Below are 12,240 nucleotides of genomic sequence, written 5' to 3' on the forward strand. Positions count from 1 at the left end.
TCCATTCTTCTCCCAAACTCCACAAATTCCAGCCACAGGGCAGCGGCTGGTACTCACCACTGGCCGACTCATGACTAACCTCACAAATACACCTTAATCCAGAGGGGGAACCATGGGGGAGGGAGAGAAAAGATTATGTCCTTAAAGTCAGGAGCACATTATATGATTTGATGTAGGGCTGCAAATAATGATTATTATTATCATTATCATCTGCCAATTATTTCTCAGTCAACTGATTAAATGTTTGGCCTATGAAATTTCAGAAAATTATGAAAAAATAAATAAACGTTTGTTTTGATTTCCTTGTCCATAACTATGGCTTCTTTTGTCCAAACATCAATTCAAAACCTCAAATGATAGATCAACTATCACATAGGAAAAAGGATCCAAATAGTTGCTGATTAATCTTCTGCCTGTGTCTCATTCTATGTCCAATACCAAACTCCATATGGCCTTTGATCAGCATCACAGAGAGTCTGAAGAGGACTCATTTTTTCCTCTCAGCTGTGTCACAATTAATAAATATGTTACATTTTTAGCAGCAATCTTCACAAATCTGAAAGAAATCATGTGGAATAAATAACGATTGAATCTGGAATCTGAATGCAATTTGCTAGTCTATGACATCTGCACAAATCAGTTGTTAAATAACTGGATTAAAGTCTTTTAAATACAGTTGATTATTATTTTAAGTCTTCTAGTGTGTTTTGGGTCTGTCACAAAGACTATTAGGCAGCAGGAGGCTGGAATTCCAGTTTGTTCTTGCAACTAGATGGAGATTCATTTTAGCTTTAATAAGGTATCATGAATGAGAGACGGACAAAGAGAAAAAAACAACAACACACCTTTCTGTCAATCGACACAACTGATGGGAAGAGGCAAACAGTCAGAGACATGTGGGAGGGAACGGGTCTGAGTCAGGAGAGAGAAAGGAAAGGGAGGGTGGGGGGCTTTGGGATAGCTTTCTGCCAGAAAGGCAAGTGCAGCAGCAGCAGCAGTAGTAGGGTGAGGGAGGGGTGCAGGGTCGAGGGACGAGGCACCTTGCAACAGCTGGTCTCAATTACCCGCGGAGGGGCTGCTGAGTGTACAGGAGCATGTGTGTGTGTGTGTGTGTGTAAGGTTGAGGCATCACAGGGGGAGGTCGGAGACCACTGGCGCCAAGAGGGGAGCAACAGGTCAGGGAGGATGAAGATTATAAAAATACTAGCAGGCAGTTGGCCTTGGTCCTGCCGTCACACAGTGTGAGTGTGTGGTGAATATTCCTTGCCTGCCATGGTGCCACAGGATGTGGAAGTGTGTGTGTTTGTGTGTGTGCGTGTCTGTGTGTGCCCACAGTGCATCAGGGCATTGTGCTTCTGCATACATCCTGTGAGATATACCCTTCCTGATTGAATAACATCAGCTTATTCCATTTTTTAAAAAATAATTTAAATCTAATCTAATTTAAATACGTACTTTAGCATCAGATGACAGAAGTGATTTTTAAGCTCTTGAGAGTTAAATAGCTTTTGAGAGTTAAATAGTCAACCAATGAAGAAATTGGTGATCTATATTCTTATACAATATTACATAGCCTACTATATGAAGCATCAACTGTGCAGTAGTTTTGGTAAGGGATGCTCATATTGTATCATAAAATTATCAATTACCTAGTAGTAGAGTTTAGGAATAGGACAAACAGTTTGGGACAAATGAGTGTATGACACCCTCTAGTGTTAAACAAGAGTTATTACAGGAGGGCATTCATCTTCACATCTCTGAAGAAGTCTTTCCTAAAACAGGCGGCCATGTGGAATGTTTTTTTTTTGCTTGTTGTAATAATTTCTCCCGTACGTATTGGCCTTTAAAAGATCCCCTTAGTGCACTTTTGATGAAAGTTATTTTGGACAAAATCCACAGGCCTTGTTTTGTGCAGAATATAGGCCTACATAACCATGTCAAACTCTTTTGCACAGAGAGAGCGTTGATTTTGCCCCCCATCATTTACAGTAAAGGCAAGTTAATAAGGGATTTTTAATAGCCAGCACAAACAGGAGAATTGGTAATGGCGACCAAAAAACCCAAAACATTTCAATGCTCATATAGGCACCTTAACATTATACTTGAAAAACTGTGAACCATTTAACATTTAAATATTTTTTACTGTTACTTCATGTAATTCAATTCTTTTAACACTTCACCTTTTTGTGTTCTATTTAATTACACTGTGTAAAACTGTTTTAGTCTAAAATATCTTGCTTTTTTATGCTTTGTGCTTATTTGTTTTGATTTTAAAAAGCTAAAAAAAAAAAAACAAGAAAGAAAGAGAAGATGCACAGTGCCCTCTTGTGTTCAACAACTTTACTCACTTGAGGACACAACTGAGAGAAAGAGTTTTATTATTTTCAAACATTTTTCAACCCCTTTCAACAGGAATAATGTTTACAGGATATCCCCAACCCCCTTAGAAAGTTTCCCCTTTACATTCTTTCAAAAATGGTTTTCTTTTGTACACAGTCAGCAAAATAAAACAACCAGCTATGAGGCGAAATGGATGAGATCACATTTTGTTAAGAGGAAAATATTTTGAGTTGAAAATTTTAATTTGAAATTTAAGTTGAAAAAACCCAATGGGCAAGCCAAGCTACTTACTGTAAGAACAATAAATAAAGCACAACATAACACACTCAACCAGAAAACCCCTCAAAAATAAATACATTCAAAGTAAGGTCAAAAAAACAGAAGCTCACTCAGAACACCTGAAAGATGAATAAAATAAATACTCTGAAACAAATCAGCCGTTTGTGCTGTGAAAACACACTGCCCTGAATAATAATGTGTACATGTTCAGAGTAAAACGTTTGAGCTGATCATGATTTATTGTTCATAACAAAAATACATGATAGTACGCTATTAAATATCACACTGCTTCAAATGGAAAGGGAGCCTAAAATAAAAACCTGATTAAAATAGTAAAACAAAGAAGTGTATAGTAATGGAGAGGGACCTGAGTAGAGTGAATATGCCACAACATTTTTTTGGTTCATCATTATAATCTGTGCTGTACTCACCAACACACACTTGTAGAAGAATATACTTTTTCACTCAACGCTGTCTCATTTTACCAAATGTGTAACAGAGGGGTATTTGCTCTCTCCCTCTTACTTAGCTGAATGAAAGCTGAATTTTGGCCTTCTTTTGTCCATTTACACAAGCATAGTCCACTTCCCTGGAGCTACATTCACCATTCTCGCCCTCATTGTTGTTCGCCCAGCTGAGCTTCAGAGGAGTCAGCTCGGGTGCTATTATGTCTCCATCCTGTGTGTGAATGAAAAACAATAGACATCAGATCCAAAAAGAGCAGTGTAGAGTTGTCATCAGTGCACTTACTCCTAATTAGGGATGGGAATCGCCTCAGATTTCCCATTTGAATTTGATTTGACACCAATTTTTCTCCGATAGAGATCATCAGATAATTTAGGGTGTAAATTGTAAAAGGAACATTGGAGCATTATTTAGACTCTTTCCTGGAGTCCCAGCATGACATGGATTCCAGCATCTTAAAAGACATGAATGGCAGTACAGCTGGTCTCTTAGAGTAAATAGATCAATCTTGGGATTTTATTAATTGAAATCAGAACATTCAAATGAAGATTGATTTGGAAAATCAAGTTTTAGACTAAGTCCTGCTCCTTATCCCAACTCTGCGAGCGCTCATGGGGCTCTGTAACATAATTCATCCATCCAGCTCAATAATGCATGTGGACTGGACTAGGAATCTAACCGCTAAATTCATATGGACACAGATTAACAGCGTGAGATAAGGATATACATTTAGATAGACAAATATTACCTGAGGCTTTGAGAAGTTGTTGTCCATACACCACTTGACAAAGTGCTTCTTGGCGGCCTCTAGACTCCTCTCGTCTGTCTTCTTGCAGTACACTCTGATCAGCTGCTCGGCAAACTGCTCTGGGAGAAGTTTAGACACCTGGCAAGAATGACAGCCGTTTATTTTGAGGCATGAATATGACACAGAGGTAGTGAACAATTAATTTCTATGCATTAAGAAGAAAATGGCCATAAAAGAAAAACATTCAAACACAGTTCTGCATCAATTCTGTGTTTTTTTAGTTCTGACCTGGTTCTTGCGAATCTTGATGGCTTTGGTTGGGTCATCCTTGCAATAGAAACGCACGTTGTTGATGGGGTTCTTTTCCTTCATCCCATAGTCCATAAAAATGACCTAAAGAGGGGGATTGAGTAGAGGTTATTACCTTACAATGAAGCTAAAATTAATTGAAAAACACTTGGAGCTATAAGCAAATTGACTGTAATAGATTAAAATAATTAGATTAAAAAAAAAAACTCACATTAACCACAAAGTCCTCTGGCTGCAGAATGACATCCTGGGCGCCACTCTGAGGGATGGATTGAGACAGTTCAGCCTCCCACCTGTGCATCTTCTCCTTTAAAGGAGAAAGAACAAGTGGAGTCAACAGATGTTAGTTATTGCATCACAGCAGGGACATTACATCAGATTTGACCCTTAGGCTTTTACCATCAAATATGATCATATCATCTCGCTCTTAAAAGAAAATATTTTCAACAATAAACTAAATATTAAATATGAGTACTCATATTTAATAAACTATGAGGCTGCTGTAAACACACACAAGGACACACACACACACACACACCTGGTTGACAATCATGGATTCATCTGCCTGGGTTTGGCCTAGACACTTATAGAGGCGTCGACAGATGATGTTGTGTAGGATCTGCCTCGACTCCGCCAGCTTCGGGGAGGAGGAGTTGAGAATTTGTTCGAACACATGATCTATGGGACAAACAAAACATTAGTAGGGTACAGTTCAGATGAAGCAAACCAAAATACACCAAATTAAATAAATCCTTGCTTAGATTTCTTTTTAAAATGACTTCTAAACTTTCAGGTTTAATTTTATAAGCTTGATTAAAGTTTGAAGTTTATTTCAGGCTTCAGCTCAACAAGAAAAAAAAACATTAACAAATTACATCACATCTCTCACACACACACACACACACACACACACACACACACACACACACACACACACACACACACACACACACACACACACACACACACACACACACACACACACACACACACACACACACACACACACACACACACACACACACACACACACACACACACACACACACACACACACACACACACACACACACACACACACACACACACACACACACACACACACACACACACACACACACACACACACACACACACACACACACACACACACACACACACACAATCAAAACAACAGCTTATCCTTTATTTATTTATTTTTTTCATTACTTACTTTCTGCTATCAAAAAATCCGGGAGTGTGGAGGTAAAAAAAGCAATAAAATGGCAAAATGCACAAACCAGTTTAATTTTTTAATCTAACCGACAATCAACATGTGAGGGGGTGTGGGTATGAAGATACCACCCTGGTGAAAGAAAACTGTATGAAAGTATGAGTAGTGATCTCAACAGTGGGTCAACAGACCCACTCAGACCACACAGACCTGTCAGCTTGGTGTAGGCCTCCATGTCATCTATGGCTGTGGAGAGAGTGAACATCTTCCCTCCTGAGCCTTCAATCTGGATGTGTTTGTCTGCTTTCAAAAAGGCCTCTGAGATCCTGGATGATAATACCAAACATATTACAATTTAAAGAAACAACATTTTGCTGTATAACGTGCAAAAGAGTAAATAATGGAGCAAAGGAAACAAGCTAAATTAGAGCAATTAGCTACTCACATAGTCTCTATGATGTTGCCCACTTTGTGCTGGTAGGCTCTTCTGTGGAGACAGTTCCTTGTGTGGAACATGTCATAAAGATTGCCTACCTCCTGGTAAAAGAATTATATGCATTTTGGTCACAACGAATTATCTAAATGGATCGCTGTTTTAAAAGCTGATCAAAAAGCAGATGTAACAAAGTCACACCTTGTCTCTAGTGCAGATGTTCTTCCGCCCGTCCACCTCACACACCCTGGCAAACTTTAGGAAGCGGTGATAGTCAAAGTTGTTCTGGATGCCCAGGTGGTAGCAGTCCCTGAGTCGAGAGTCAATAAATGTGTGAAATGGAAGCCATTTAAACTAAACAGAAAATTGTGAATATTCAGTTTATGATTTGGGAAATGCTAAATAAAATAACATTATTAAGCCCCACCTGGCAAAGTAGTCCCACTTGTCCACATCGATGCCATTTCTCTTGTTGGCCACAATTTCATAGAGAAAGGACTTGTCTTCTGTACGGCCTTTATAAGGCCACTGTGGAGATGAAAGACAATAGAGACATTAGATTCAGCTTTATTTATTGTATACTTTAAAGTATGGTTAAGCATTAAAAATTTGAGATACAAATAAACAGGAAGATACACACAGACTAGCCAAAGCTAAGAGTGAGAGAGTAAAAGTGAGTAGGTGCAGGAAATATACTGTATATACATACAGTACACATAAGTATATAAAAACAACAAATGGACAACCACATACAGTGTCTATAGGTTCTAGGAGGAAGTAAATAAGCCGCCATTGTGGCCCAATTCTGATCCAATTTGGAGGGACGGAAGTTCATCCCAAAGTTTACCGCTGTATTTATGTCCTACGCGTAATGACGGGTGGTTCTATCAGCTGTGAGCACAGTATCACTCATCACAGAGAGGTAGGAGTAGGACCAGATCAGAACTGTAACTAGAATGGACCTCCGCCATGGCCAATGGTATATGTATGTGCTCCTAAGATGGTCCATTTCCCAAGTGCTCACAAGCTTTAATTTGTAATGTGGAAACAACATGGACACTACAAATGAGATGAGTTGTATTTTATTGCTCAGTGCCTTTAAACAACACGTTGACAGCGATTACAAATATTTGCATGACAACAAAGAGCAGAAGAAAAGGATCAGGTGAGCCGTAAAATATGATCGGGAACTCATTTTTCAGATTATTTCTTAAATGCAGCACAGACGCCCTATCTCCCAATGTTAATGAAACTGAAAAATAATTAGTATTTCTGCCCCATGATTCAGATCCATCGCAGTTTGTCTGTAATCCTGCGGATAACAGACAAACCGAATACAGAACCTCTTAGGCAGTAGTCACTTTATATACTAATCAGATGCTGGCTGTTGTAGCAATGATGCTACTGACCTATTTCACACAGGCAGAACTGATACTTACCTTCTGGCCTTGAGCTGCATTAGTGTCTGGTGGTCCAGCAATCTGCTCCCTAATAAAGTCCAGGTCCTCGGGCAGCACCAGGCCGTGGTGCTCCATCACCGTCATCAGGTCATTGACCTTCACCAGGTGGTCAAACATGTCTACAGAGGCTTTCTCATGCTGCAACATTAAACAGGCTCATAAATATGGGAATATGCATACCAATTTGAAAATGAAAGCATACTGACTCGTTACTCAAAAAAGAAAGAGCTTATCTCTGTCTTATCTCACGTTTGCCAGACGGCAGGTCTGTGGTCATAACTTACATAGTGACCGTGTGCCTTGTAGTTCTTATCAGTCTTACTTATCACTCTGAACAGTGGAATCTCTATTTTAGCCCTTAATGTTCATGCTTACAAGTCAAATAACATAACAGTAATTACAATTGCCTGTGAAAAGCGTCTGTGAAACAAGACGCAGTTAGTATTTTATCATCTATTTGAAAGTTATGTGATGAGAGGATTTGTGTCCGACAGGGAGATCTTTCCAGTATACTAACATCTTAAATGATTTTGATGAAAAGAAAGTCTTCAGACTGTACTGGACTACATTTTATAGTAGATAAAATATTCAGTTTCAAATATATCCACAGTGGGTGACTAAGAGAGATCTCAGGGTTTCTTCCAGTTACTTTTCAAAAATAGCCAGCCCTTTTCTCAGATGGAAGTTATTACCTGTCTGTCTGACTTTTAAAGCTGTTGCTTTTTTTCGACATACAGTATGTCTAAAGCAGTCACCAACTTATTGGTGCAGCTGTTTTTTAAACTATCTAGGGCTTTTAATTGATGACCACTGGTCTTTTAAGGAATATATCCAGTATTTTGCAAAAAAAAGTTGAAGTTGAAGTTGAATTTAGTTTAGAAACAAGTCTTGCTTTTCTTTTTCTGTCCGGTTTTTATTCATAAATCTGTATTTGGTAAAATTCCTACCTATTTATCTTCTCTTTTAAATCTGCGTCATGGAACAACATGAACCTTCTCTTTTTGCATTTTACTGTTCCTAAAGTCTGAGCATGGAACAATCTTTAGACTGATGTGATTGATTTGATTAGTTTAAAAAGCTGGTAAAACCGTTTAAGACCCGGCTGTCTGTGTGAAAATGTGTCATGTGATCATTTTGATGTTTTCCATGAGCTTTTATGTTGAAAATGTGTTGCTACTATTCTTGACCAGGTTGTAAAAGAGATCTTTGAACTCAATGGGACAAACCTGGTGAAATAAAATCTAAAAATAAAACTGGGATAGTCAGATTTAAAATATGTGGTCAAACAAACTCAACTGAGGCGACATTTGGGGCGGCAGTAGCTCAGTCCATAGGTGACTTGGCTGGTTCAAGTCCCGGTGTGGACCATGTATGGAGCGTGGACTGGTGGCTGGAGAGGTGCCAGTTCATCTCCTGCACTGCCGAGGTGCTGTTGAGCAAGGCACATAACCCCCAACTGCTCGGGGCGCCGGTCACTGGCAGCCCCCTCACTCTAACATCTCTTCTTAATTGCATGTATAGGTCCTGTTTGTGCATGTGTGTATTTCAGGCCTGTGTGTGTAACATAATTAATAATAAGAGTGAAAAAATTAAATTTCCCCGTTGCAGGATCGATAAAGTAATTCTTCTTCTTCATTAAAAACAATTGTTCTTTGTGGTAAACCAGTTCAATTGATTGTATGTTGTACCTGTGAGTCAAGGATTTATATTAAATGAATAATAACAGCGCCTTGAAACCTCTGTAAAACAGGACATGCAACAACTTGTGTTGTGGTAGTCAGAGTGAATTAAGCAATCAGAAGACTAGAAGAGACTCAGATTGTCTGCATCTTCAAACATAAACTAGTTGGATAGTAACATATAATAGTTAGATAATTGACCTTTGAAACTATGAACACAAAGGAAATAGACTAACGCCATTACAAGAATAAATCTATAAAAGTATTCTTATTTTTGGCTTACTGTTTTCTTTGACACTTACTGCAAATGGGAAAAGACAAGAGAAATATAAAACCACAGTGTTTCTTACCTTCCAGGTACTTCCAGGACGTGCTTTGGGGATGAACTTCCCGTCAAACATATGGGAAAATGGCCCATGTCCTGGAAAAGGGGGGTGCATAAAAACATTTATGGATTTTGTTGTGAACACTAAGCTACCTGTGTTCTATTCATACTCGGAAAACAGAAGGTAATAAATGACAAAGATAATAAAAAATAAAGTTTCACTTCCATTCTTACTCACGCCAGTGACTAAGAGGTTAAAACCTACAACATGCAAATGACCTGCAGAGTACTCACCCAGGTCATGGCAGAGACCAGCGATTTGCACGCACAGGATGTCTCTGCGTGAGATGAGGAGTTCTGGCTGCCTCTCATTCAGAGCTTGTACAAGTTGCCCTGCCAGGTGACCCACCCTGTACCAGCACACAACAAAACAATACAATTAAAGTTCAACAGAGCATGAGAAATAAATAACTACATAGATAAATGTTACTCAGACTTTATGTATCTTGGTAATACAATTCTGATGTGTCACAGGCCTTTTTTATTGGTTATTGCTCTTGGAAGATATTTCGAAAGGTCCTAGGACTGTCAAAAGTTAAAGGGTTACATGTTTTTTATTAAAAATTAAAAAGCAGATGGAGGTGCTATATAAATACTGTGAAAGTAACACTCAATCCACAGAGAAATGTACACAGCTCGTATTCAGAAACAGCACAGCAATGTTGCTGCGTCTTCATAAACCCTAGTCTGCAAACACTGTGTCTAAATGAGGACATACCCAATGCAGTGTTCAAAGCGGTTGTGGGACGCTCCAGGAAAAACAAAGTAAGTCCCTCCAAGCTGCTTGAGGTTTCTTAGTCTCTGGAACTGAGGTGTGTCGATGATTTGGACGAGAAGAGAGTGCAGCTCGATGTGCCCATGGATGGGATCATTAAAGACCTGGCGGATGACAGGACATCGAATAAAAAGACTTTGTCAATCAAACACATAGTGTCTTCATCTTTGGGTGGCAAGACAGTAGGATAGAAACATACAGACTGATAAACTTTACCAAAAAAGTTACAAAATGTCTTTACAGCATGAAAAGAAAAAGCAGAATAACACATGACAGATTTAATAGACGGTGAGAAGATCTGAGGCAGGTAAAAACGTCGTTTAACTGGAAATACTACAGTAAAGCTTCCACCTTTCTAAGGGTCTCCACTAAAAAAATGGATCTACGAACTGTTCCGTTTTCATTTCACACTACATGTTCTTCCCCTTTAATATTTTTTTTCAGCTTTTTACCTTGTCTTCTTTTTTATGTGTGTGGGCTGAGAGCATAAAAAAAGAGCTCAGATAAGGAAAAGACTGTTTTTGCACTGATCCTTGTATCATTTAAAACGTCTTTGCGGTTTGCGTCCTCTTCTTTCTTTATTCTATTATGTCTTTTCTCATGCATGTAGCCTTGAAAGTGTATCTTTGTGGATACAGCTGTTACCTTATTTGGCTCTGCTTCTATCTGCCACAGCTTCCTCAGACTGTGTAGGATACGCTGACGGTCTCCAAGGCACCTTAACACCAACAAATCAAAAGGAGTGAGAAAGAGGAATGGTGGAAGAAGTGCTAACAGTAATACCACACTGTAGAAATACTCTGTTACAAGTTAAAGGTCTGCATTCAAAATGCTCTTAGAGTACTAGTATTTATTGTGCAGAATTTAAGAATATTACTAATAATTGTTGATAGATTGTTAACATCACTTTAATGTTGCATCCGGTAAAAGTAGGGCTACTTTTATTTACTTTATATACTGCTGGGTAGCTGAATGTATAACAATATATGCAATTTCATTTGTTGATAATATTGTGTTAATAACCTGGATCTGTAAAGTAACTAGTAACTAAAGTTACCAAGTAAATGAAGAGGAGTAAAAAGAACAGTATTCCCTCTGAAATGTAGAGTAGAAGTAGAAAGTAACATAAAATGTAAGTACTCAAGTGAAGTACAAATACCTCACAGTTGTACTTAGGTAGAGAGTACTTGAGTAAATGTAGAGACAGAAGCGTGAGCCGTGAAACCGATCATGTGGTCCATCTAACACTAGTGTTGGCTTTGGTCACATTTCTTATTTGTTCCCAAAGTGCCCCATGGGCAATTTTCACCAAATGAATCCCACAACTCTGTTTTAGACAAGGACACACTTACTGTACGCCAATCTTCTCCAGATCCGCATCCTCCAGATACCGCAGCCCGACACCTGTGATTTTTTGTGCTTGATAAAAGACACAATTCATGATGTTGGTTTTATGTCACAGCACACAAACAGGGACAGCGCGTTAACAGCAATAATGACCAACTGACTTGCTTTAGGCTATTTAGACCAACAATGAGATGAAAATCGACCTTTTTAAGCTACAATGTCACAAAACTAACCTCTAAATGTGTCTTCCCATTCTCCTAAACCTTCTTTTCGTAGGTATCGACATGTTTCCTCTACTCTCCATCGCATGTAGTCCGAGTCCTGCAGCCGGACCACTGACACTCTCTTCTCCGGTGTTTTGAAGCCGTCGTTGGGGGTTACAACTGCCTCCAACGGTCGTTTTCGGTTCTCCATGTTGGTGTAACAAACAGCCGGTAATCTGTGTTGGTCAGAAGAGCCGCTACACGTAAAGTTACAGCCGATAATGTTCAACACGTCGACTGTACAGCTGACCGGGTAGCTCTGCACAGAAGACACCCGAGCGCTGAAAAGACCCGGGTTTTGTTGTTGCGCCGGGTGAGTCAAGTTAAACTGAAACACAAACGGCGTTTCCGGGGACTGTTTTCAAAATAAAATCTTGTGAAAACTCGATAGAAACGTCTAAACTTAGGAACTATGATTTCTCAAGACAAGGGGAAATGTAATAAAAACTAAATGCATCACATGTAAACATATTTATATATATAAAATGACACTAGTAGATATGGTGGACTAAACATGAATTAAGCCTCAATAAATAAATAAATA

At 38.9% G+C, this 12,240-nt stretch overlaps 1 protein-coding gene across 1 annotated transcript; it reads right to left on the reverse strand.

Annotated features, from left to right (window-relative positions):
* Nucleotides 1-2,486: 2,486 nt before the first annotated feature.
* On the reverse strand, nt 2,487-11,928 carry samhd1 (SAM domain and HD domain 1). Its single transcript, XM_083920581.1, has 16 exons — nt 11,667-11,928; nt 11,439-11,505; nt 10,732-10,804; nt 10,030-10,190; nt 9,546-9,661; nt 9,277-9,347; nt 7,227-7,385; nt 6,215-6,315; nt 5,989-6,097; nt 5,800-5,891; nt 5,565-5,680; nt 4,680-4,819; nt 4,353-4,448; nt 4,121-4,225; nt 3,833-3,970; nt 2,487-3,297 (listed from the first exon to the last, which is right to left on the reverse strand). Exons 1-16 carry the CDS (start codon nt 11,845-11,847, stop codon nt 3,145-3,147), a joined length of 1,878 nt encoding a protein of 625 aa, XP_083776707.1. The 5' UTR covers nt 11,848-11,928; the 3' UTR covers nt 2,487-3,144.
* Between the last annotated feature and the right edge of the window lie 312 nt (nt 11,929-12,240).

This window comes from Echiichthys vipera (assembly GCF_963691815.1).
Source record: "Echiichthys vipera genome assembly, chromosome: 9".
NCBI classification, from domain to species: domain Eukaryota; kingdom Metazoa; phylum Chordata; class Actinopteri; order Perciformes; family Trachinidae; genus Echiichthys; species Echiichthys vipera.

What these genes read in the sequence shown, in the direction of transcription:
- samhd1 (XM_083920581.1), bottom strand. Translation starts at nt 11,847, where the DNA reads ATGGAGAACCGAAAACGACCGTTGGAGGCAGTTGTAACCCCCAACGAC. An exon ending in ATGCAGCTCAAGGCCAGAAG is followed by an intron (nt 6,316 to 7,226) that starts GTAAGTATCAGT and finishes TCATCTCCACAG; the next exon opens with TGGCCTTATAAAGGCCGTAC. An exon ending in AAGTGGGACTACTTTGCCAG is followed by an intron (nt 6,098 to 6,214) that starts GTGGGGCTTAAT and finishes CTCTCGACTCAG; the next exon opens with GGACTGCTACCACCTGGGCA.